The sequence below is a fragment of the Prunus avium genome, chromosome 3 (assembly GCF_965620075.1).
Source record: "Prunus avium chromosome 3, drPruAviu1.hap1.1, whole genome shotgun sequence".
Taxonomy (NCBI): Eukaryota; Viridiplantae; Streptophyta; class Magnoliopsida; order Rosales; family Rosaceae; genus Prunus; species Prunus avium.
The window spans coordinates 6,276,198-6,303,294 of record NC_142286.1 but is presented as its reverse complement, the minus strand read 5'-3'; the positions used below and the strand labels follow the sequence as shown (position 1 = coordinate 6,303,294).

The 27,097-nt window shown below is 36.3% G+C and overlaps 3 protein-coding genes and 1 long non-coding RNA gene across 6 annotated transcripts; 2 read left to right on the top strand and 2 right to left on the bottom strand.

Moving 5' to 3' along the window:
* Positions 1-576: 576 nt before the first annotated feature.
* On the top strand, positions 577-8,719 carry CYCA2;4 (Cyclin A2;4). Of its 3 annotated transcripts, none has more exons than XM_021962261.2 (12): positions 577-785; positions 2,213-2,567; positions 2,923-3,178; positions 3,937-4,073; positions 5,087-5,179; positions 6,035-6,168; positions 6,947-7,022; positions 7,485-7,561; positions 7,646-7,679; positions 7,794-7,943; positions 8,032-8,166; positions 8,301-8,719. In XM_021962261.2, the coding sequence occupies exons 2-12, from the start codon at positions 2,259-2,261 to the stop codon at positions 8,352-8,354; spliced, it is 1,455 nt and encodes a 484-aa protein (XP_021817953.2). In that variant the 5' UTR covers positions 577-785; positions 2,213-2,258; the 3' UTR covers positions 8,355-8,719. The 3 variants fall into 3 exon arrangements, with proteins under 3 accessions (XP_021817953.2, XP_021817954.2, XP_088107362.1); XM_021962262.2 differs by lacking the exon at positions 577-785 and adding an exon at positions 838-1,284; XM_088251236.1 differs by lacking the exon at positions 577-785 and adding an exon at positions 1,318-2,005.
* An 843-nt stretch (positions 8,720-9,562) lies between these two features.
* Positions 9,563-14,065, top strand: LOC110760091 (P-loop containing nucleoside triphosphate hydrolases superfamily protein). Its single transcript, XM_021962280.2, has 12 exons — positions 9,563-9,870; positions 11,494-11,894; positions 12,085-12,164; positions 12,249-12,300; positions 12,376-12,417; positions 12,547-12,625; positions 12,702-12,733; positions 12,829-12,897; positions 13,206-13,280; positions 13,396-13,512; positions 13,623-13,673; positions 13,775-14,065. Exons 1-12 carry the CDS (start codon positions 9,639-9,641, stop codon positions 13,916-13,918), a joined length of 1,374 nt encoding a protein of 457 aa, XP_021817972.1. The 5' UTR covers positions 9,563-9,638; the 3' UTR covers positions 13,919-14,065.
* Positions 14,008-14,707, bottom strand: LOC110760092 (uncharacterized). The gene is made up of 2 exons (XR_002527221.2): positions 14,288-14,707; positions 14,008-14,198 (listed from the first exon to the last, which is right to left on the bottom strand). It is a non-coding gene; the product is annotated as an uncharacterized LOC110760092 (long non-coding RNA).
* A 1,209-nt stretch (positions 14,708-15,916) lies between these two features.
* IAA15 (indole-3-acetic acid inducible 15) lies at positions 15,917-17,534 on the bottom strand. The gene is made up of 4 exons (XM_021962267.2): positions 17,257-17,534; positions 16,778-16,959; positions 16,549-16,660; positions 15,917-16,319 (listed from the first exon to the last, which is right to left on the bottom strand). The coding sequence occupies exons 1-4, from the start codon at positions 17,478-17,480 to the stop codon at positions 16,220-16,222; spliced, it is 618 nt and encodes a 205-aa protein (XP_021817959.1). The 5' UTR covers positions 17,481-17,534; the 3' UTR covers positions 15,917-16,219.
* Between the last annotated feature and the right edge of the window lie 9,563 nt (positions 17,535-27,097).

Here is a 27,097-nt window from a genome sequence, read left to right as displayed (position 1 = left end):
TCTAGTTTTTAAAAAATTATTAAACACAAATTGTGATCTCTTAATTGGTGTAAGATTCAAATCATTTATCGGCTGCATTGCAACTGATAATAAAATCCTAACAAAATTCTCATGCAAAAGCAGAAGATTTGGTCTGCCAAGGGCATTATAGGAATTTCAAGTATCCTCCATGCAACGTGCCAAGCAAAACCACGCCACAGACAAACCCAAACCCTCTACTCAGACCTCACAATGACCAAAAAACTCCCTTCAAACCCCAAATACAAAGGAACAAGTCAAACTTTACCAAAGTTGAAAATTTATCTTCCAATTTACCAAAACAAATAAATAAATAAAAATAAAACAAAAACAGTAAATATAATTTGAAAACCTCAAGAAGCTACCAGATTTCACGGTCAATTCAATCAAAAATTTTAAAAATAAATTAAATTAAACAAAGCCAACAGCACACTCAATGAACTGTCTTTTTACCTTTCCTAGTCAAACAGTCAACACCATTACAAAAAAGCTATTAATTTTATATTTATTATTAAATCAGTTTTTCATTTCCCATTTTAATTTTCCATTAACATTAACCAAGCAACAACCTTTCACTGCTTCTGAGTCAGAGTTTCAAATTGTGGCCCATCCCGCTCGCTCACACTTCCCCCTCTCTCTCTCTAAAGCTCACAGAGCTCTTCTCTCACCTCCTATATCTGGAGGTCTTGGAGCTTGGAGGAGAGAGATTCAGGACAATCTTTCAGCCCAACAATGCAATGTGTGCGTCTATACGCATCAAAATCTGCGTATGTAATCATGGGCTTTTAAATTTTTTTTATTTTAGTTCTAGTGACAAATCGATTAGGGTTCGTGGGTTTTGTTGCTATTTTTGAAATTCTTCAACTTTTGGGTCGTTTGACATGGTTCTGTGTACCAATGTATGCTTGGTTAATGAGAAAATGGGGGAAACAAAAAGGAAATGGATAAGTTTTCAAGAATCTTTCTTTATCTTTTTGGGGTGAATATTTGAATGATAATGAAAGAAGCTCCACTTTAACTGAAGCTGGATTTCTCTACTTTTGTTTTGTTTCTTCTTCTTTTTCTTCCTCAAAATGAAAAATTTCCAAAGTAGGTCGTATTTTCTTGTCTTCTCCCATTTTATTGGGGATCAAACATGTCAAGGTCTCAAATTTCTGTGTTCAATTTGGAGATTCTGAAATTTCAAAAAATGGGCTCAAAGCAAAAATGATTTTTACCCGGAAGAGCTCCGTTTGATGCTTTTGCTTGATTGCTGAGAATTTGTGGGTAAGGAAAACGAGCTCAGATTTTGAGTCCTTTGATGACTTTTGGTCCCACTTCCATCTGATCTGAGTAGCAAAAATTTGAAACTTTCAAATTCTAGTTTGTTTTCTCAGAAACGATTTTGTGGGTTTGACATTTTTTGGCTATGTTTTCATGCTTTTCCCTGGATTTCCCTTACAATTCATAGCTTGATTAGTGTGCCCAATGTACTACTAGTCTGAATGAATTACCAAAAAATCGGGTGTTAAGAAAATTTTTGTTTTACTTTACAGCTGCTGCCACCCTTTGAACTTACCATCGGCATTTTTTTTTTCTGTATGACATCCATTGAACATAAACTTTTCTGTGTTTTCAAAACATCTTGAAAAGAGCCCACTTCAACATGAAAATTTTGCAGAATTTTCTGAACATGTCTATCATTTGAATAGAAATTTGGGTATAAGCTGAAGCAAGTCTTTTCCATTGATCTGTATTATGACAAATATGGTCAATTTAATGATTCTCCATGTAATTTGGTACTTTGGGAGTTTGCTCAGAAAGATTATTTGGGACTTGACTTCTACTGATCATTCAAATATTTCTTATAGCCTGTTATACATGCGATCTTGTGTACTACATGAATAACATTATTTCGTCTGTCTATCAGATTTCAAAGTCCATACAGTTTTCTATGAGTAACTTTATATCCACCATCATAGTGTACTGTTCAACTGCACTAAAAAAGGTGCTCAGTCCATTTACAATTTTACATGCTTATCATGGTTTTCAATTACACGAGGGGCCTCAGTTTGAAGTTGCATTACAATTTACAACATACCTGGAGATCTTCTTAGAAATGCCATATTTCCTGATTTCTTGATCTGTATATCTGTAGTTGCTTACTAATTATGCAGCTTCTTCTTGAATTTACTTGGCTCTGGTTTTGTTGCAGGTCACATTGACTGGTTCGATTTGATGTGGTGTTCTGCTTGTCTCTCATGTCTGCAAACATGAAGAGAGAAAATATGGTCACCTCCATAGTTAGAGAGCTTCCTGGAAGAATAACACGTGCTCGAGCTGCTGCACTTCATACATCTGGACAAATGCCCCCAATAAAACCACCCACACAACAGAGCCAGAAGCAGGCTGTGCGAACAAATCCAAAAAGAGCTGCCACAGATGAGAACAGTACAAAAGTTGCTGGTAATGCCTGTACGCAACATAAGAGGAGGGCTGTGCTTCAGGATGTGACCAATGCTTGCTGTAAACCTTCATATGGGAGCTGCTTCAATGCAACTAAAATTCAGGTCAATGTGCTGTTAGTTAGATTTGTTCATAAATGTTGTGCAAATACAATAATACGCTTGGTTTATGCAGATGCTAAGCTTAGTTGCCTGAATGTTAATTTAGAAGACTGAGGGAAAGAGATAATTTGCAATTCTTTTGATTGTTCATAACATGATTAAGACTGAGGGAAGGATTGTTTCCACTGTTCAGTGTCTTCCTTGTACCAAGGTCTAGTCAGGATTATATGTGTGCCTATAATACGTAATATATATGTAGATATATATATATATATATATATATATATTGTCATGAAAGCTTTACTTTCTTTTTATCCCTCAAGATTCTGAATTCTGCCTCTTATTTTGCTGAATGCAGGTTAAGAACAGCAAGCCAGCTAAAAAGGGTCAGGCAAAGCTGACGAAAATGGTCCTTTCCGTTGCGGTAGATTCAAAAACGGAGGCTGTGCAGGGAATTGTAAAACCAGAACTAACATCCGACTTACATTCAATTAATTTGGAAGATGGAAACATGCTTTTGTGGTCAACTAAGGATGTGAAAGATGTTCATCAGTCAGAAAATCAGAGTTCTGGATCTGGAGTGGCTTCAAAAGTCCAAAGCCCTTCAAATAAAGGTTTGCCATTTCTTTAGTTTCTTTCTTCCAAACAGCATACAAGCTCGATTTGAAATGAGAGATAGGAGCTTGTATATCAATGTATGGCTGCTTTGAGGAATGAAATATGTCCACCCTTACCTTTGTCCACTTTTCCATTCTACCTACCCATAATGTACAAAGGATAATAGGCTGAGAAACATCATGAGTGAAATTCAATGTTCTGATTAGCTGTAATTTGGAACCATAATTCAGTAGTTCTTATGTAGTGCAGAGCTCAATGGCGATATGAGCTTAGAAGGCTTAATCTGAGGGGGTTCAAATACCTGGTTGTTTCTCCTATCAGCGATGAGGCCATATGCAGTACCGACATGAATAAGTTATCATATGTTTACAGTAAATTCAAATCCAACTCTAAAAGCTTTAACAAATACAGACTATTCATGAAAATTATAGCTGAGTTGGTTCCACTAAAGTACAAGCTGAAGATTTATGAGAGGACAGAAATAGTCGTTGAAAATCATATTAAACTATTTGGGTTCCAACATGATTCCAAAATGAGCATTCTGCAAATCTTTTCCTCTTCTAATATTATGCTTCACCGTGTCCTAATGTTATATGACCCTTTTTCATTCTTAAGACAGTTGATCCATGCCATTGCAATACAATGCTTTTCTTACCTACTTTGAGTGCTGGATGCCAAATGCTAATGTTTCTTTTAAGGATTTTCTATGGCTTTAGTATGCATAGTTTGTGACCTTTAGTATTAAATTGTGCAGCACATGATGGTAGCCTTTCAGTGGACATGGTTACATCGAGAAACCAACATATTGTTGACATTGATGCAGATTACAAGGATCCTCAATTGTGTAGCCTCTATGCCCCTGATATCTACAACCATTTACGTGTTGCAGAGGTTTGTGCTGTTTGATGTTATTTAATATGTATAGAAGTTCCTTTCTAGTAGCACCAGTATTTTCGTATTGCTATACATTACAGTGTATAATTCATCAGTTAGATACCAGTGCAACTCATTAATGGACAAGATGATGATGTGTATTGAATTGTCTAGTTCAACAAGCATAACTACCTGGAATCACAATGATGTAGTGCAACTTAAGAGGCATCTGAATATCTGATTTATGATTCCCGATATGTTGTATAATACTATTATTCAGCCTTCTCTATCCATGACAACAATATTTTGTTTAGAGGAATGTCTAATAAAGGTTAAAACCGTTTTTCTTCTTCCAGCCTTTTTATTTTTGTGACCGATCAGCCATAAAGAATGTTAGAACTTGTTTCTTTCCATACTGTCCTACAGATGCAAAAGGGACATGACTGGATTCTTATAAAAACTTTAAATAACAAATGAATACAGATGCTGTTGGAAGTGAACATGGTGCATTCAAGTGGCACTGGTTGCAACTACATCTTTAACACCAAAAACATGTATAACAAATTTCTGTTTCTTATTTCCAAGTCTGATAATTACTCAGATGGACTGCCTTTATTAAGCTGTATCCGGAAGTGAACTTGTATTTATCTCATCTTTATAAAGGAACAAAGGATTCTCGTAAAGGATTCCATTTTGAGGCTACTCTTTTTTTGGTCTGTCCAAGCTTTTTCTCATATGATGCTGTTGTTCTGGTATGCATACTAGTCTGTCATGAGTTTTTACTAATTAAAAACAAAACTCATTGCTTGATAGTGAATGATAATACAATACTAAGCTACACTGCTATATGGTTGTGCTATTCCTTGTGCAAGCAAAAATAAAAAACCTATTCTTTTTGCACTCATTTTGTTTCCAGCACAGAGAGTGCAAACAGTGCTGGTTCCTACTTCAGGGTTCTAAACTATGAGCTTTCATCTTTCTATCCTCTGTTCCTCTGTGTGACAATTGGCTACAAAATTTTGTTTTGACAGCTTGACCGAAGGCCAAATGCTACTTTTATGGAAACAACACAGCAAGATATCACCAAAAGTATGAGAGGGATTTTAATTGATTGGCTTGTAGAGGTTTGCATGGTTCCTTTACCTATTAGTTCTAATTTCATAGTCACATAGCTCATGTATCTGATTAAGTAGGAAAATATAGGTTGTAGTTTATGTAGCTATGTGATGTCCCTTTATATTAGTGAGGATATTCCTGTCGTTTTGTACCATGTAGAATATGTTCATATTGGATATTTCAAATTCATCTTTATGGATTGAACTGTGAATTTCAGTCTTCATACAATGCAAGTTAATCTTGGTCAAAACTTTGTATCTTGCTCTGGAATTTGCCCCACATTGTGTCTTTATCAGAATGGTATGAACATATGCTAGTATTATATCAATGGCATTTATGTCACCCTTCCTCTTGATTTATCAAGGATAACCCTAATAGTTGTATAATGAAAAGGAACAAGTTCCCTGGTGCATATACTGCAAGTTTTTGGCACAATAATTGTCTAATGAAATACTGGAAGGTAACTGAGGACTGTTTTCTAACAGTCTTTTTAAATTATGGCTGGTTTTTGTCCTCTAATGTGAAGTTAAACATCCCTTACAATGCCTATGATTTCACTTTTAGAATCATGTTATGAAATGTTCAGTATTAAATGAGATGGCATGTTTAGACTTTTACCTGATATTGCTATCCTGCTTCTAAGATTGTTTTGTCTCTGCTTTATTTTGTAATTTTTCTTCACTGATGACTTGCTCAATCACATTTATAAACAACTTGCACAATAAGTCTTGTATTCTAAAGAAGAGCTGTACCCAGTGACGCTTCTTATTTTTCTGTTCAATGATGAAATGCTCTATTGTGCTTTATATAAAACTTGTGAATACTAATAGAAGTAATTTGATCCAAATAATCTTTGGTTTCAGGTGTCAGAGGAATATAAGTTGGTGGCAGATACGCTTTACCTCACAGTCTATCTCATCGATTGGTTTCTCTGTCATAATTACACTGAAAGGACTAGACTTCAATTGCTTGGCATCACTTGCATGCTAATTGCCTCGTAAGCTTTCATACCTATAGTAGGGGTAACTGCATTACTTGATTAGAACTTATGATGTAGAGCTATTAATGGGGTATTTTAGTTGTCAAAACTATGGATAAGGCGGATTCTCTGGCAATAATACAATGATGAAACCACTCAAATGTTGATAATTGTGATTTTATCTGATGCAATAGCACTGTTATGGGTAAGTCCATATCTTAGCAGTTGAAAAGAATGGAAACATAAATAAGTCCAATATTGTCTGTCGCTGTTTGATGTTGAGAAGTGAATGTACAACGTTGTTGGTTTTCATTAGATCCTTGGTCACTCAGAAGTCAGAAGGAATTTGTATTGAAATTGCCCAACATGCTTTATCAACGGAATATGCTTGACGTGGACACATTTGGGCAACAATTCACTTGGCTAGTGCAATTTTGAATAATATTCATTAATATCACCTTAAATTCCAGATTAGTTTCTTCAATATTGCCTGTTTCGTTTTGATCAAGGACCATTAAATGGGGAAGAAGAAACCTTTACCAAAAGACCACATGATTGTTTTATATGGACATCATCTGAGTTTACCGACACAATAAGATTAATCTTTAATTGTTGAAGATTTAAAGACCGTATTAGGATCTGTTAAATTTAATTCAGTTATGAATCTCTTGCAAGTGATTGTAAAGTAGAAGTTTCAAGGGTTCATTCAAATGCATTTTACAAAACATAGTATCTATCAGAATGTTGTTTAATGTGATTGCTAATGTGGTTGTCTTATCCGTTTATTATATTTAAGGAAATATGAAGAAATTTGTGCACCGCGGGTGGAAGAACTTTGTTTCATGACAGACAACACTTACTCGAAAGAGGAGGTATGTGATTGCCCGTTCTTATTCCAATAGACTGGTTAGATTACCATGAGTTTAAATACTGATAAGAAAAATCTTAAGAGTTAGCCATGTGAGTTCTAAATAAGTACATGCTTGCTAGGGGATGCTCCTGAACTAGTATGATGTCTGCCTCTGCACATAAATAGATGAGATGAAAATGAGGAGTTTACGACTTCGAAGCGATTAATTTCATTTTAAGCGTTCTTTTGTCACCCTGTTATAAATGCAAAGAAGGCAGGATGCCTTTTATTTCCCTGTCATGGGTTTGAAGTTTGTGAAAAAAATCTTTAACTGCGCTCCTCTCTCTCTCTCTCTCTCTATACTGAAAACTGGAAACCTGAGGCAGGACTTGTATGTGTATGTTACTGACATCCTTAAGGTTCTAATTTATTCTCGCCTGTTAAAATTCTTTTCATTGCCTTCCTGAATAAATAAAAATGGCAGGTATTGAAAATGGAGAGTCAAGTATTAAAGTATTTTGGCTTTCAACTTTTTGCACCAACAACTAAAACTTTCCTCAGGTACATCTGCCTATATGGTATCGGTTTCCTTTATTGATAGTTTCAATATGCTATTGAATATTGCTAATGCACATTCATTTTCAGGAGATTTCTTCGAGCAGCACAAGCTTCTTATAAGGTAACTTGATTAGTTAAAGTTGCTTTTGGCCTTGGTTTGCAGATACCATGCTCTTTTTGTTTTGACCTTCGTTTTGAAGAACGACTTACATATGTAATAACAAATTTTTTGCAGACTCCTAGCCTTGAACTGGAGTACTTGGCCAATTATCTTGCTGAACTAACTTTGGTTGACTATAGCTTCTTGAATTTCCTTCCTTCCGTCGTTGCTGCATCAGCTGTTTTTCTTTCCAAATGGACCTTAGATCAGTCCAGCCATCCATGGGTTTGTCTTTTCTTCCCTAGTGTTTTACTATTTTCTTCTGCATGTTGATTATATACTGGAAATATGACTTCAGTTGTAACTCTAACAGAATCCAATACTAGAACACTATACCCGTTACACGCCATTGGATTTGAAGATCACAATTCTTGCTCTGCAAGATTTACAGTTGAACACCAATGGTTGTCCTCTGAGTGCTGTACGCATGAAGTATAGGCACCAAAAGGTATCAAAGAGCAAGAGTATAAAGAAACTGCTGTTTACTGTAAACCTTTCTAAAATCAGTAGAATTTTTTCATTATACCACAACTGGAACACTTTGTGAATTTTCTATTAATGAGGTGGTTTTCGTTGTGGCAGTTTAAATCCGTAGCGGGTTTGTCATCCCCAAAACTCCTTGAAACACTATTTTGAAGATGATTTCAAGTGACAGCTAACAGAGACTGAGACATGTACACTTTCCGGACAGAAGTTACCTCTGGATTTTGTCAATCACTCCATGAGGTTGTACTTGATGTGCCATCTTAATCCTGTCTCCATTCCATTTATATTCATTTTGTCCAATTTCTTAATTCTTGTTTATAGATTTTCTGACCTGGTTTTGTGCTTCCAACCTGTGTCTTTGTAAAATTGACCTAGGGATGTCTGGCCACTTAAGTATTAAACTTGGTTACATGAATTGTTAATAGTCATTATGTTGTTCAGTTTAAACTAGCTCTTAATCAGGCCTTGACCACAATTTAATTAAGTTGTAATGAGAGAAATGTAACTTTTTTCCAGGCAAAGCTTTTAATCTAATGAATCAAATTTATTTGCAGTTGTCTTGTGATTGTGGCTCATTACTCTTCTTATGATGAACTTTAAGTTTCTTCTCGTTTTCCATTGCCCTTTTTTTCCCCTTAATTAGTGCTCCTTGCCCCTCTCTCTCCCCCCCCCCCCCCCCCCCCCCCCAAAAAAAAAAAACTACTTGGCTCCTTACAGATTTGTGAGAGATAAGCTTCTTCGAAAACATGCTTAAGCTTTGCCTTAGAGTGATGAAGAACAGTACTGCATGAAAAGGACATAACCACCCAAATCAGGCCACCACGAAGTACTCAACCTTCCGCTATAAGAACATGTGCTGAGCAAAAACATTGCGAGTAGCCTGCAACCAAGAGACATCACTAAAGTCGCAGATAACCAAACTAGATCAAGGTTTCATTTCGAAAATCTGTAATAATAAGGTTGCCAAATGTTGGGTTTCTGACTATATGATATTCATTTAGGTCGAAACCTACCCTTTTAGTCTTTTAAACAATTATTAAATTGCAAAGAGCTTGTAGCTCAAATTGTTAAACAACATTACCGAAGTTCTAGGTTCGATTTCCCTCTTTTAATCTCGATTGTAAAACAAAACCCAAAAAAAACCTAGTATTAAATTTATCCATTTGTCACCCTGCAGGTAATAAAATATTAAATTTGAAGTGGTGGATGTGTACAATTTTTGCTTTTTCATATATCCACTACAAAAGAATTGGATTTTACGATCGAATAAAAAAAAGAGAGAAAACAGTAATAAGTATGGGTAGTTTAGTACTTTCCAACAAACAAGATTTTCTGTATCGTTGCCCGCGTTACCGCACACAGAATCACCATGACCATTGGTTATATCTCCTGCACAGCTTTGGGAAAACATCATCAACAGCGAGAGCGAGAGAGATGAAAATGGCGGCCTTGAATATCTTATCTCAGCCGTGGCCACCTGCGCCATCTCTCTCTGTTTCTAATTGTTATTATTCTTTCTGTAATACTAGTAAGTCCATTAGTAGTAATAAGTCACATTCTTTGTCTCATTCTTATCACTTCTCTCTCCTCTCTTCACTCTATGGGTCAAATAGACCAAACCCATCATCTAAGCTCTCTGCAATGCCTACCCATTTCTCAAAGTCTGGTAATTTTTCTATTTCCAGATATAATTTCATTTACTTCTCCATTTACTTTGCTTACTACTCAATGTGAATTTGATTCTTGTTACATACATACTATCTTGCATTTGATAATTGCTTAGGAAGAGTAGGAATCTGATTAAAATAGAAAGAAAAATGGATAAAAAAAAGAATGGGAAATTTGGAGATTTATTAAAGTCTCATGCTTTGTCCCTCATGTGGGATAGCTGAATGGTTAAGGGTCCAATTTCCCATGCTAGGCCTGGTTCAAGCTGCAGTAGGTAGTTGTTCTTGAGTAATTTTAGGAAAAAAAAGTATTATGATTTTAAGGGTTCATAAGAAAACAGGACAAAAGCATTCTAGAAAGTTAAGAAAGATTCTTGCAATATATATTCTTCAGCTTTTCTGGTGCCAGAAGTACTGGTTAACATGTATATAGTTATTTAGATGCAACGTTGAATATTTCTGGTTAAATGGCATCAATGGATTACTCAACAGGATAAGTCCTCCTGACACTTGAGTAACCTAAGAGCAGGCCATAGATATCATAAAATGGGAGCAAAAATAATGAGCACTTGTCAATGAAGTTAAGAAATATCGAAGTCTTGCGGTATCTTTGGAATAAAAACTGTAGTTACTGGAAGCAAATTAGCATGCAATCCATACACTACTAAAAAGCCACTGTTTTCTTTTGGAGGTCATACATAAGACGTTGGCATTTTAGTGAACGGTGTTTGATTGGGGCAGAATTTACTAAAGCCTTATGGATGGATTCCTTCAATTCTTTAGAGCTGTGAGCTTTCTCTTAGGGAGCTTGTTTTACTAATTGCGGTTGGACATTTGTGTTGTCTCCTCATCTCTCCATTTTTTGGGGTCTAGCCTTCTTATTCAAAAATTTATGTATCTTCCATTGGTCGAAAGCTAGTCCTCTTCCTCACGAATGCCATCTCTTTCATGGGTTGAACCGATAACTTGCCCTTGTGAAAAAGGGAGAGGAACCACTTTACTTGAAAGTACTGGTCAACTATTACAAATTCACAACTAAGGCTTATACCTTAGTTACTTGAGGCGGATCAAATTAGCTGCTTTTCTTCGTTTTGTACGACATCAATTCTTTGCCCATGACCGTACGCATGTTATTTACTGTTGTGCTTTCTTTATGCTTACTCAGATATGAGTAAAATCTTTTTATTAAGGCTAAATATCTCTTCTTATTAGATCTAAATATCTTCTCTTAGCCACTTTCTAGCTTATTGATCGCCTGTATGTTGAATAAGAATAACTGATTTGGAAACTTAACTAGCCTTACTGCAGTACTAGTTCTAGGGCTTAGAACTTTTACATTTAGGTCTTGCATTATCTTTAGTTATATTCTAAATCTATTTCCTGTTCTTTTGGTTTCATGGGGATTCTTTTCCTTTAACTTAACAAAAATAGAAGGAAAAAACCCTTTTGTTCATTGGAGATCATGTAGAATATAGATATAGGTTTGCAGATGTATAAACAATGCGAAATATTTTTGATATATAGTAATGGGTCAAGCTGAATAGTCTGAGCATGGTCTATATTGTGGGTGCAATTGGAAGTTAATCACAACAAGACTGCTCTTCACCTCTTTTCTCTTTCAGGGATTCTTCTTGCAGGCAGTGGAGGTTCCTGGATGCAAGACAATTCTATGCATCACAACAGTCCTGCTGGCAGTGAATGTGGGCAGGGCCCATTGTATTCTGTGTTTCCTACAAAGCCTGCACAAGTTTCTTCTGTGCAGGACCTTTTTACCTTTATATGCTCAGGTCCATTGATAAACAAATTGGGTTTTACCCCAGAAGCAGTGGCTGAGTCCATTGACAAATGGTTGGCATATGGGTTGCACCTCTGTCGGCTGTTTCAGCTCAATGAATTGTATCTGACGGAGCCTCAAAAAGTTAGGCTTTATCACTACTATATTCCAGTCTTTTTTTGGTGTGATGATCAGATTTCTCAGCACAGATCCTTGTACAAAGATGGTGAAGATATACCTCCTCTAGTGGTACATCATTTCTACTCCAATTTTCCCTTCTTTTTTTGTACTCTTAAGTTTCTGTATTGGGTTGAATTCTATTGGCATTTGTAAAGGTATATCTGTCTCCAGATTAATGATTGTATCTGTGAAGAGTGATTGCTGCCATCATTTATTTTTTGTTTCATCTTATGGTGCTGATTTTTGGTCTGTGATGCAGATTGGTTTTAGTGCACCACAAGGTTGTGGAAAGACTACACTTGTGTTTGCTCTTGATTATCTTTTCCAAGTTACGGGCCGGTAAGCTATGAGCAACCGATACTCTAGATGATTCGTAACAAGATAAAGGAATTTGGTATTGCTGACAATATGTTCAAATATCAGGAAGTCTGCCTCAATATCCATCGATGACTTTTATTTGACAGCAGAGGGTCAGGTATTGTTTAGGAAATTTGTGGCACATTCTTCTTTATATTTTTTGTTTTCTGATGCGATATTGTATTATTTGTAGGCCAAACTACGAGAAGCAAATCCAGGAAATGCACTTTTAGAGGTAGTGATCAACATATGTTCCAAGTAATTCAACTTAAGATAGTTAACAAGTTGATTGTAACTCATTAGAAAATGAACGTGCTTTCTTATCAATAACACTGTCTATTCTTTTATTTCTCGTGGCTCGTAGTTACGTGGAAATGCAGGGAGTCATGATCTTCCATTCTCTGTTGAAACGCTGTCTGATGTAAGCAAATTGAGTAAAGAAGGTGATTCTCCTTCATTCATTTTCCTCTGCTATAAATGCATGCCTGCTTCATAACTATCCACATCTAAATTGTTCAGGTATGAAGATGAAGCTACCCCGATACGATAAGGTGCACAACAGTGAAAGTTTGCTTTCCTTATTATTTTTTTCCATCAACCAATTTTTAGTTCAAAGTGCCTATTTATAACTTGTTTCCCGTGGCAGTCTGCTTACAATGGAAAGGGTGACAGGGCTGATCCGTCAACATGGCCAGAGTTTGAAGGGCCACTTACAGTAAGTCTGTAAGAGGATTTTCCATAATGTCTGGCAATCAGTGGGCTTAGGTTGATGCAAATTGGGGTCTGATACTGTTGGCCCATGTAGCTACCTGATTATATGAAGATAGATGTTTGAACATATCAAGAATCAAGATCTCACAAATGCTATGTTGAAGTGTTTTTTAGAAGTAATAATAGGGTTTGGATGTGAATCAATAGGCAAACCCAAAGGTAATTAGTTAGGTGGTTTCAGTAGGCTTTGTAGAAAATTCTGGAAAGAGTATTTCACCTCGCAATTTATTTATGTTTTGGCTGGTTATGTAGGTTGTTCTATTTGAAGGTTGGATGCTTGGTTTCAAACCCCTTCCTGTGGAAGTTGTCAAGGCAGTTGATCCACAGGTTAGAGGATTGGAAATATATTGTGGGAACTTGTGCGGCCCCAGTACAAATTTATTAATCATTTTAGTTCTATTAAAGACAGTTACAGCTCTAATGTGAATTTTTCATTAAACAGCTGGAGACAGTAAATAAAAATCTTGAAGCTTATTATGATGCATGGTATAAGTTCATCAAAGCATGGATAATTATCAAGATCAAGGATCCGAGCTGTGTGTACCAGTGGCGTTTGCAGGTGGGGTTTCATGTTTACATCTTCGTGCAACCAAAATGTAGTGTTTTGCTTTTTAATTACTTTTTCTCGTTGTCATTGCTTAATTAACAAGTGTTTCCCTGAACTTGCAGGCAGAGATTGCCATGAGAGAGGCAGGGAAGCCTGGAATGTCCAATGACGAGGTTGCTAGTCTATCTATATTTGTATCTTATAAACTGTCTGCTGAACCAGCAGTAGGTTCCATAACCTGAAACTGATGCTTTCTGAGAGCTTTGTTTTGCAGGTAAAAGATTTTGTTTCACGGTACTTGCCAGCATACAACGCTTACCTTCCCACCCTGTACTCAGAAGGACCAGAAGGGTCGGACCCAAAGCGCCTCATCCTCATAGAAATTGATGAGGAAAGGAACCCTATCCTTGGAAACTAGGTGACTATGAGCCATTAAAGTCCAATTTTGATATATTGGAGATGTCATTTGCATGTTAGAGAAGCATCATGTAATGGGGAAAAATGTAATGTGTAAGCGTAACTTTACTCGAATGAAAAGAATCATATTTCATGATTCACATAATAACTCATGATTTTTCTCATACAATCAATAGCACATATTTTGAAGTATAGAGATCTAAGGGCAGCAACAGCAGACGCCGTTTAAGCAAGGCTCACAAGTCTTATAGCAGCAGCAGCAGCAGAAAAATGCAAACAAACTGCAACATAAAATGCAATCCAATCATAAGTAATGCATAAGATGAAGATTAAGGAGGAAATTGGAAGTGAAGATTAATGATAAACAAACCAAGAATAGAAGCAGCCTTTCTCCTCCTTGCGCTTCTGGACCTGATCACAGCATGACATCCTTTGTGTAGGTGGTGCACCAGCCATTGTTTTTCTTTGATAAGAAGCTGTAGAAGAACATTTCAAAGTAACCACGAAATGGTATATATATATATATATATATATAGGCAGCAAAGGAAAAAAAGATGGCCTTTGCTTAAAGCTGATACAGTTTTCTCACTGCCCAATTTATTATGGTTGTTAGTAGAGCATAGAAATGGATGAAAGCTTCTTTGTCTTGGCTCTCTTTGATGACCCATGATAATGAATTGTTGCAATTGAATCTCTCTATCTCTCAACCAATTACATAATGGTCCCAGCCATGAGAAACAACTTATGCCATCTGCTGCCACATGGAAGCTTTAAATGTGCAATTAGAGCAGAAATATGTAACTATCAGTATCCAACATGTTTTTCTATTTTCTATTTTCTTTTTTCTATAAGGTCATAGCGCACTGCATGATGAGTGATAGGTCTCATGAATCTCATGACCCATTCAGTGGCTCCTCATTTTGCAAAACATAAAATCTATTTCCTTTACCCCTTTTTTGGGGATATTCCTTGCCTCCTTCTGGAAAATCACAGTTTGACATATGTAAAAATAATTCATCAAACCCTCAAAAGAAAAAAATTATGCACACATGTCAAACTGACATTGGCAGGAATGTAGGAGTTCCTACTTATGGGAAAGGAGTGAAGTATTTTCTTTTTTTTTCTCGAGGAAATGCAGATTTCTTGTACTTTTCCTGAAAGGCATCTGTGCTTGGGATATTGCTTGCATGTTGCGATTTCTTTCATCTTATAGAAGCAGCTTGGTAATGAAATCTTGTAAAGGGCCCGTTCGGTAACATTTTATGTGGTTGTTTTCATTTTCAGAGAACAAAAATGAGGCAAAAACACGTTCGGTGGCCCAAAAACAGAAAACATTGAGAATGTTTTTATAAAATGAAAACAAGTTCATGTGTACTTGTAGAAAATAGGAAAAAGTTGTTTTCATTCTCATGAGAAACGTTCACATATTATTATTTCAAATTGTACTATCAGACACGTTTTCATTGTTTTTGTTTTATGAAGATGTTTTCTAATTAATATACCAAATGCATTTTCATTTCCTGAAAATGCAAATTTGTTTTCTTGTTTTCATTTTCTAAAAATATTCTAAGAAAACATTCTCCGAAAACGTTACCGAACGGGCCTTTAGCTGCTTTGTGGAACAAAATCTTGTGGTGCGTAGAGCAAAAATGATGCTCTTGGAAAGAGTGGAACAAAATCTTGTGGTGCGTAGAGTGAAAAATGATGCTCTTGGAACAGATTAGGTTATGAAGGATACAAATTGGGCTTTCTTTTCGGTTTACAAGTAAGCCAATGGGTCTCTATTCTGCCCATTTTCCTTCAAGATTTTGGGAATTCAAATCTAATTAGATCCCAGTTGTCAAACGGATGGATATGAGATACGATCTCTAATTGTTGATTGTATTTAGATGTTTTTCTCATTTACACCAAAAGAAAAAAAAGAAGAAGCAAAGAATGGGAATTGAAGAATATATATGGCATCTGAAAGCAATATCAAAACTGAATATGCGACTGAATATGCAGAAAGAAAAATTTGTCTATCATATATCAAACTTACTGTGTATATCTAAATATGGAATCCAAGAAAAACTGTGATGAACCCAAAAATGGGGAGAAAAAGCCTACAACATCAAGTGCATTCAATACCAAAATGGAAAAATGCAACTTATAGAGAATCACAGATCGATCTCTTATTCTTGTCAACTTTTCTATCTAATCAAAACCCCCCAACCATCAAGAAAAAGCCTCTGTACATGCATATATATATTTTTTCATTCATTCATTCATTCAGTCTCTTTATCATATGTAGAAGGCATCTCTTTCAACTTGTGCTTGTGGATATTGGAGGTGTCCTTGGTGCTAATCCAATTGCCTCTGAGCTTTTCATCAACCGGATCCGCTTGCATGATTCCACAAACATTCTGTTCAAAGCCAAAAAAGAAAGGATTGATGTTAAGTAATTATGCACGATCTAGTAAAACATTGAAAAATTAAAATCCTCGGGAATATATATTTGGCCGACAATTTTCTCGTACAAGTACTATGTTGTCATCTTAGGAATAAGAACCATTAACATTTGAATGTGCGGTCTTAATTCACAGTCTAATAACATTTCGGCGAGAGATGGTTAGGGTTTATTCGAAATCTTACTTCCATGGTACATCTCCTACAAGCATCCAATCCCCATCTCTGTCCTCATAAGTTGGTACATACTCCACTCCATTTGCAGGGTCCATGAGCTTTCTCTCATTCAAATAATTACCTACATCAACAGTAAATATCAACCATTAACTCCTGACATGAAAATTATGACAAAGGTTTTTAACTTTTTACAAAGAAGATCAAATCTAGAAGAGATATGATGAGATGAGATACATACGGATGGTCAAGAAGGAGAACATGTCCTCAAGAGTACCCAACAGCTGCTGATAGCTATTGTACATCTCAAGATCCACCTTGCGCAGATATGGAGCTCCATCTACTGCCACTTTCACGTACTTGCACGTCTTCATCAAGTTCTTCCTTGCCACTCTCACTGGCGGCCACCCCACCACTTGTAACCTGAAATATTCACACAGAACTTCCATCAAACACATTGTAAACTTAAAAATCAAAGAAAACCCATTTCAGTTTTCTTGTAATTGTACCAAAAAAACAATGAGGACCATGAAAACTAAGGAAACCCAACTTCAAATTTCATATAATTTTACACAAAAAAACATGTTGACCATCAAACTTCAGTTTTCATATAATTATAGTTTCATATAATTTCATCAAACACATTGTAAACTCAAAAGTTAAAGAAAACCCATTTCAATTCTCACTTAAGCAAAAAATAAATCATGTGGGCAGTCTTACTTTGCTGCTGGAGGCTTATGAGTTTCGGCCCCAACACCATCAGCACAATCTTGATCACAACATTCAACCCCTGATCTTGACGACGATGAGCTTGAGCTCCCAAGACTAAGATCAATGGTCTCTGAAAATCCACGCTTAGACCCCGAGCCAGGCAACCCCAAGGTCAACTTGGTCTCGTCGTAGTTCAAGCCGGCCGGCTGCTGCTGCTCATTTTCCGGTGACATTTTTCGAATGCTTTGCTTTGCTTGTAAATTTGATGGACTAACAACTTTAGCCGGCTCAGCGTGCTTAGCAGCTTATATATAATGTTGAGGGGGAGAGAATGTGGCCGGCAAAATGATTCGGCCAGTGGGTAGATGACACGTGGCTCGGAAAGAGCGGCTGTGATTCGTCCATGTTGGTGGTAGTAGTGTGTGATGGAAGCGTGTGGGTTGTGAACTTGTGATTTCTATGCTTGAATGAAGCTGAAAGCTTGGGGCCCCCCGGTCGGTCCAATTCCGACCTGGTCAATTTTTATTATTTATTGTTTTGTTTATTTTATTTTATTTTATTTATTTTTTAATACTGCTAAGTCATATAATATGCAATACAAATGGCTACTAAGCAGTATAAATGCATTAACGGCGGTAAATAATTCATAGTAAAATATTTGAGTTGCTAGAGTTTTAAGGGCTCGTTTGGGAGTAATTCTTGATAGGCCAGAATCATTTTCGCGAAAAACTACCTCTCATGTGCTTCTTTATATAATCAATTTAAGTGATTTTAAATGGTTCTGGACATAAGCACCACCTATGTGCTTCTTCATAAAACCACTTAAAACCACTTAAAGTGATTATTTGGAGAAGCGATTCTCTATAGAAGTGCTTTTTGGCCTATTTAATATATATGCGCACACATCACTTAAAAGGCTAGTAGTTTAATAAGGTATTTGGTGTGTTCCAATTCATTGAATGAATCGATTATCATAACAAAAGCCTATACCTAGCTAGCATGTGGTAACAAAATGTGTTTTATGTTTTTTAACATTAGCATGAAAAATATATAAAATCAAAGCTATTTTGTCATATAATGTAAGTTAGTGACAAGAAAGAAAAACCAAGCAACCTACTTAAATTTAAGATTGGCTTTACAAAGTTATCTTGTGTGTGTGGACGGGAAGAAAAAAAAAAAAATCAAATGCTTCGATTTTCTTTATTTTGTTGTTGTTATTATTTATTTTTTTTTGGTCTTAAACCATGAGGTGGTCCTGGATGGGCCCCAATTATGGGTGGCACCTTTAAGCCTTAACCACAACCCAGACTAATCCCCACTCACACCGGGTCGGCCCGTAAGGGGTAAAATGTTGGCCAAAGTGGTGACTCTGTACGAGAGCAGGGATCGAACCCCTGACCTCTCTTAAGGAATGAAAGTGCCGAACCACTCACACCAACCACCTTGGTTGTTGTTGTTATTTTAACCAAAGAGACACTTGCGTATGACTGATTGCTTTTGACAACTAATAAAGGTATTCGTGAGTTTTCGGTGGAACGGGGGGATTCCAAACTGGAGGCTTGCTCCATGGCAACTGCAGATGATCACTCGAGACATCAAATTTATTTGTTAACGTTTTAATGTTGTGCAGTTTCGACATATTTTTAGAGAGATGAACTTTGTTGTTGATTGCTTTAATAATATGAAAGGAAGTGTAACCAACTTGACAAGTGTTACATCAAAATATTAAACGGTGGGTGAATGACTAAACGAACAAGGGCTATTCATTTTGTTTTTTTTATCACCATCACCGTCAGGGCATATCCACAACTTATTCATTGATCCGCAAATTCTTGCTCGTTTCTCATTAAAAGTTTCTAAAATAAAAGCTAAAAATAATATTTTCCAAATAAGTAGAAAATGACATAAAACCATATAAATATGGAATCATTGGTTTGATATTGGTTACAATTCATTTGATAGATTCTTTTAATTTTGGCCGGTGCTTTGCAAACATTCCCATGCAATGAAATTCCTATAAAATTTCAAATTCAAAAGGCTTCCAATAATTTATTATATATATTTTTGTTTTTTCTAATTAGCTTAGACAAGAAATATTTTTGCAGCTCAAGGGAAATCTCTCTGCTCCTTCCTTTGTAGAACACAAAAAGACCTACTAACCTAGCTAGAAGATGAAGGAAGCCGTGAAGAGAGAGGAAAGGCAACCCATCAATGCCCGCGTGGGGCCAAGCAGGACCCACATGCCACGGTTCTTGTCTACAGGTCAACTTTATGGAACTTTCCATGTGGGACCCCAAAATGACTTAAACTCGAGAGTTTAGAGCTCTGGGACCCACCTAACATTTTTCATGTGAACGTGTTTGCTTGTCGATATCCGACACGTGTGAAGTTCCACAGTTTTCCGCCCGCGGTTTACAGTTGATAATCGGTTCGCTCCAACCGGGATCTCCGGGCCTCCTGTCTGGCCTTGCCCTTTAGTATCATCTATTTATTTATTCATTTTATTTCAAATAATAAAGAAATTGCCCAACTGTTTGACTTGCACTTAATATTTCTACTAAGAATTTTATTAAATAAAAACTACCAACCTAATATTTAAATCAACAACCACCTATATTGTTTAAGAAGAAAAAGACTTTAAAAAATTAATTTGCACTCTTTTTAAATTATTTTTTTAATAAAAAAATAGCCAAAATTTACCCCCCCACTTTCAAAATGTCAGTTTTTATAAAATCTTTCAAATATAGCCAAAAACTCGCCTAAATAAACACAAATGCCCTTAAAAATTAAAACCCACATAAACTTAAAAAGAAAGCTCATGTACAAACGAGATTTAGAAAGAAAGCTCATGTGCAAACCAGCTATAGATTAAGATCTTCAGAAAACCATTGCGATAAAAGGCGTTGGCTTTGCATGGACCATGACTACTATAATTCATGTTTTTTTCTTTTCCAATAATCAATTCAAAGACTTTATCCTCACATGGGCGAAACCAAAAGCGATGCATCTCTGCTGTATATCATCTCAAATCTACAAAAATCGTGAGGGAAAACATGCTTTAGCTCCCCATCCAGCCTTCAAAGTCCACACAAATGGGTCTTATAGCACTCTGTCTAAAACATCTATTAATAGTAGGTAGCACTCTAAAACATCTTTTATGGCGTCTTATAGCACTCTGAAACATCTACTAACAGTCAACTCTTACCCTCTATCAACATCAACTAAGGACACAATTTCTAACATGCTTTATTCCTCATCTTCAAAAGTTCACATTAGAAAGTTTAAGAAAATTATAAAATTAAATATTCATCCATTGTTCATACTAATAAATAAATTGAAATAGTAAAATATTACAACTATCTATGAGGTAGGATGAAGTGCAATCGGATTCTTGCAAGTTTGTCGATAATGGCAAGTTGAACCACATCTTGAACACTTACGAGTTGATGGTTCTTCTCCGCATGATGGGATTCTCTTTTCCTTGCGCTTGCCGTACCTTTTTCGTGTAATTGGTTGTAGGACAATTCTATTCCGTACGTCATTAGGTACCACCCAATCTGTCTGATCCCCAACTGGTCAAATAGGTTCTGCATACGCAATGACCAATGAGTTTGTAGTATAATATTGTGAACACTTTGGGTAACATGAAATTTGTTGATGCCTACATGCAGCACAAGCATGTGAACATGGTAGTTGGTCAAGATCAAACTCTCGGCATGTGCAACACTTCCTCTCTAAATTTACAACTTCAACACAACATCCATCATATTCACAAAATGAGTAAGCCTCAATAGGGAAACCTGCATATTCAAGAAACAAGAAATAAATTTATAATACTCCGTAATTATTTTATTTGAAATATTTTCAAAAGATATGTAGAATATTATCATGCATATATTCCTTAAATAAAAGAACAAATAAAAATATTAGCAAAAACTACAAAAGAAAATGTTTGCCCACTTTGTCAAATGTTTGCATATATTCCTTACTTGCAACAAAATAAAATTTAATGAATTTGAAATATTTGCAATGACAACCCTTTCTTGTTATTTTCTCGCACCAAATTGTCTGCCCACTCTGTCAAATGTGAATCCATTTTGGCTACCTCAGTTTGACATTCATGGAACCACTTTTGAAGTATATTCATTCTTAAATACTCCATAAAATTGGTAATAGGTAGTTTACGAGCATCTTTGGTGATTGAGTTGAGACATTCGGCAATATTTGTTGTCGTTAGGTTGTAATGCTTCCCATTAAAGTGTGCATGAGCCCACTTTTCATATCCAGCCGCATTAAGATAATCACCCACTTTGGAATCAACATTAAATATTTGCACCATAAGACGATCAAATTCATGAACAAGATATGCTTTAGTAGCTCTATAATACAGCGAATGCGCTCTCTCATGCTTAAAATGGTTCTTAAGATGCAAAATCCTCTGATGCAAGGTCTAAGTGGCATGAAAAAAAATACATAAAATGATTATTACTGTTAGTTTCAATATGAGTTATTTTTGGCTTCTAACATAGCACAATATGATGGAAGTGAAAGATATGCTCTAAGGCTTCACATTCAACAGTGGCAGATGTATATTATTTATAGGAGCCAATTACAAGTAGTGATAATTACACAGAGTCAAAATAGAAGTCTAACTCTATCGAGATAAGCAACAGGGATTTACAAGGAATTATTATGTGATAATGACAAATAAAAAAACTTTAATTGTAGTAGAAAACATGTTTTCCACCAAAGCCTTAAATTTAATAAAAGAAGAGAAAACTTCAGATTTTAATTTCATGGGATAAATCCATGAATAATGAGAAAAATCATCCACAAATAAAACATAGTAGAGAAAACCAGAAACAGATTTAGTAGATGAACACCACACATCAGAGTGAATTAATTGAAGAGGAGCAGTAGAGACAGACTGAGAAGAAGAAAAAGGCAATTTAATACTTTTGCCCAATGGGCATGAATGACAAATAAAATTATGCTGAGTTTTGGAGCCAAGTACAAGCAATTTATTTCTAGAAATTAAAAACTTTAAAATAGGTGAAGACGGGTGCCCCAAACGGGAATGCCAAACATTGCTATCAACACGAGTGCCAACGAACGCAATATGACCCAAGGAAGGGGTTTTATTTGTTGAAAACAAAAAAGGGTAGAGACCGTTCTCACTCTTGCCTCGAAAAAGAATCCTCCCCGTCTCCAAGTCCTGAATGAGAAAATAAGAGGGATAAAAGGTGAGAAAACAACGGTTATCATCACGAGCAAATTTATTAACAGAAATAAGATGACTGGAGGATTGAGGACAATGCAAAACATCAGTAAGGGCAAAAGTGGTAGAAGGAGAAGATACAGAAGATTGACCAATATGAGTGATACTTAAACCTGCGCCGCCGAGCACACCACCAACTTGATCGTGCCCACGGTAGTCATTGGCAAGAGACAAGTTGCCTAAATCATGAGTGAGATGTGAGTTAGCACCCGTATCCATAAGCCAAGCGGGAGAAGCAGAGGGGGCAGCGGACTGAGCAGCCATGGCAGTAAGGCGCTGGGAGGGAACGCGACCTTCATAAGCTAAATTCATACGATTGTAACAATTGATGGCAGAATGACCAAGGCGACCACAAATCTGACATTGAACACGAGGTGCACCAGACGATGACCCAGAAAAACCAGAAGAACCCGAAGCAGCAGGAGCTGAGCCAAGAATGCCAGAGTAAGAAGAACCTGAATAACCATAACCGCGACCACCAAAAGAAGGAGAAGAGGAGCTGCGGATGCCACCGTGAAAAGGGCCACGAGCACTCCCGCGAGGAGAAGAGAAAGAACCACGTCCACATGGAGAGCCGCGACCATGATCAGCAACCAAAGTAGTGGAACCAACAGTAGATGAGGGAATCTAGTACGCAGAGGCCCGACGTTCCGCACTAAGAAGTAAAGCCTCAAGATCAGCGTAGGAGATAGGAGTGTCGCGGGCCTGGGCAGAGCTTACGGTGGTTTCATAGAGAGCCCCAACATTATTCATCACAACTGCAACCAAGTCACCTTCATCAACTTTAGACCCTGACAACGCAAGGTTATCAGCAATGGCATTAACCCGATCAAGATAGTCAGAAATAGAAGAGTCGCCGCGCATAGTACGAAGAAGTTCACTGCGAAGCTGGAGAAGCCGATTTTGATTTTGGGAGGCATAGCGTTTCTCAAGCGCAAGCCAGGTAGAACAAGCAGAAATAGAGCGAGCCACGGTAGCGAGAACAGAGTGACTGAGAGACCCGTTGATCCATGAGAGGACCAACTGATCCTTTTGGATCCAATCTTCATAAGCAGTGTTGATAGTGTCAGTGGGTTTGCCAGTATCGTCGAGAACAAAGGCAGACGGACAGACAGATGAACCGTCAATGAAGGAGAGAAGACGACGGCTCCGTAGGAGAGGAAGGATCTGTGCGATCCACAAAGGATAGTTGTTCCTATCCAAGCGAACAGTAACAGCATTGGAGAAAGAAGGAAGCGAAAGATCATCATGAGAGGAAGACGAGGCCATGGAGAAAAATAAAGAAATAAAGAAACAGAGAAGAGAAAAAAAATGCAAAGGATCGAACATGAGGTTAATCTTCAGCTCTGATTACCATGAAAGATATGCTCTAAGGCCACACATTTAACAGTGGTAGACGTATATTATTTATAGGAGCCAATTACAAGTAGTGATAATTACACAGAGTCAAAATAGAAGTCTAACTCTATCGAGATAAGCAACATGGATTTACAAGGAATTATTATGTGATAATGACAAATAATCTAAGTGTTTGTCTTCGACTGGGGTTCTCCTTCAGGAAATGTCGCATAAGATTCCTCTGGCGATCACCTAACCAACTCTAGTGCATGTTCCCTATCTCTCCAAGCCTTCACATAGCTTATACGTACACCCATGTCCTTTCGCATATCCTCAATGATGTCGTGGGGTCTATGTACTTGTGATACATTCTTGTACTTAGATTTTATGCATTGGCCAATAAGAGAACTACTTGCATGTCGATGATGGCGATGAATAGCATCCAATGGGCATGAGTGTTTTGTAAAATATTTTTTAACCATGAAATATGAGCATTTTTGTACCTTGGATGCACGCAATTTCCATATGCATCGGTCATCGACACAACCAACTTCAAATCTTTCTTTATTGGATCTCTTCACTTTGAACTCATAATTTTTCGTCATAGCATCAATACCCAACTTCGTTTTTATATCCTCCTTAGTCTCATACACTTGACCTACAATTAAATCTCCACTTGCATTGCATAGCTCTGTCATGTTTGATCCATGTACATTGTTTTTATCCTTGTACCGAGCATTTGGTTTTTTGGAGTTGGGTTCATCAGAGTGCACATTGATAATTGGAACATCATCACATCCAATGTTTTCACGAGGCAAGTCATTGAATTCAACATTATCTTGGAACACATTATCAACCTCTACATGTGGCATATCCTCAAATTGCATGTTCTCACAAAGCAACTCATCTAGCTGTGTTGTATTGTTTTCCTCTTCATATTCTGAGTCCTCAATTTCCGCATTTCCCAAGTCATTTTCTGAATCATGGTATTGATCATTATCTTCTAAATCAGCTTTAGTACCCAAATTGAGGTCCATTGGCATTGGTTGATTGCTTCCACTTCCATAAGAAAATATTTTATGCTTCAATGTAATGCATAATGGAATCTTGTAAGTGCTCTCATGTCATCATCATCAACTATTTCTGCAGGCCATGCACTTTTCATTGCATCGTATATGACTTTCATAGTTATCTCATACTCATTTCGGTCCACATTTACAATGTCATATACCTTATTCCGAAGCTCCTCTATCGTAATTTTATCTGAAACAAGTAGTCCTTTAGTTTTGCAATTTTTGTACGTTGAGTTAACCCACTTTCCATCGTAGTTAATCAAAATTGTCAAACTAGACATTATCCTAAAAGGTAAACCAACATAATAAATAATACAATACACATTGAGAAAACAATGTTCAAACTATATATATATATATATTTGTATATTTTGTTGTTAGGATAGCAAATCAGTAATCATGTGCAATTTGGGTCTACCACAGGAGAAACACTCACAACACCCACGAAACACAAGAAATAGATTTACAAATAGGAAATTTCCAATTATTTTTGCTAGGGAATGGATTTGCCCTGGATCATTGTAAAGTACTTTCTACTCTCTGTCCAATCTCAATGGGCAAAACCTGAGCACGCATATCTGTATAGCCTCAACACTCCCTAATTCAACTTACAATGATCCAAGTAGACCCAAATTGGAAATATTTTATTCATTCAAATCGAAAAAGAAATACAGTTAATAAGTTCTTTATCTTCAAATCCAATCCAACAAACAAAATTAATAAGTTGAATAAACTATTTCAAGTGGCCAACAGAAAACCATGGAATTAAAACAAAGATGGAAGGAGAGAGAGAAAGAAAAGCAAACTTTGGATTACAGATTGGTAAGTTGAATTAGGGAGTGTTGGAATTGCTTCAGACCAAGGCTACAGACGTGCATGCTTAGCAATAGTTCGACCAAAGGCTACAGACATGCATGCGAATCCAAACTTTGTGTAGTAGGATTTTGCTTTTTAGGTTTATGCGGGTTTTAAGTTTTAAGGGCATTTGTGTCTATTTAGGTGAGTTTTTGGATATATTTGAAAGATTTTATAAAAACTACCATTTTTGAAAGTGGGGTGGGGGTAAATTTTGGCTATTTTTGATAAAAACTCCTTTTTAAAACCACAACCACAACTACCCCTTTGTAAAATGACTTCTATAAACTTGGGGAAAAAATCTCAATTCACGTAACCCACCTATTCTACTGTTTGACAAAAAGAAAAAAAAAACTAAAAGGTCCATAAAATCAAAATATTATACTAAAATATATATCTAGTCCGTCAAACACAACTTGGTTCTCTCCATATCTCAATTACTAATGATTAGCAAAGAGAATTTGCTTGAATGAATAATTAAAGAGTATTTTAGGAATAATGGTGGGTGGAAAGAGATTATTGTGTTTTTTCAAATTTACATGGTGGGTGGGAAGATAAGGTGAGTGGAGAAATAGGATGGGGGTGGAAATAGCATCACTCTAATTATATAGTCAATATCTTATGGTATTACAATATTTTGAGGATTATTTGTGCAAGTAGTCTTCATAATAGAAAGGTAATCAATCCATACTTTATATCGGAATCTTCTGGTTAGAATATAGAGGTGTTTGAGGAAGAAAAAAAAATCATTATACAAGATTTATATTCATGTCTCAATTAAATTTGTTTTGTAGATCGATAATTTGTTGCTGAGCATCTCGTTTTCTAATATGAATGTTGAAGATATTTGACAGTTTAATCATTAAATCTTGTATGGAGTATCAAACAAGCTGCAAGAATTTTTTTGTTGGAAAAATAATTTAGAATACTAAACAATTGCATTCGACCAAATGATGAAAGGGAGAAAAAAGAAAGGGAAAACATTAATTATTAGAAAGATGAAGTGCATTCGACCAAATTTTATTTCCATTTTAAATTCTCTGAACAATCATGGAGTTTTATTTGAAATAATAATATATAACAATATCATATTCGAGATTGATTCTGCTTTGACTCAGTTTGGGTTGAGTATATGGCTTATAAAAATCCTAGTGTAAACTAAAGCTACTAAAACTAATAGAAACACAAAGAAGAGTATAGCTAGTAGGAGTGTCACTCAAAGAAGCTGATTACGTACGGTTTATAAGTAACCGATCCACTCATTCTAAGTAGAAAAAAATAAATTAAAAAAAAGAAAAAGAAAGTG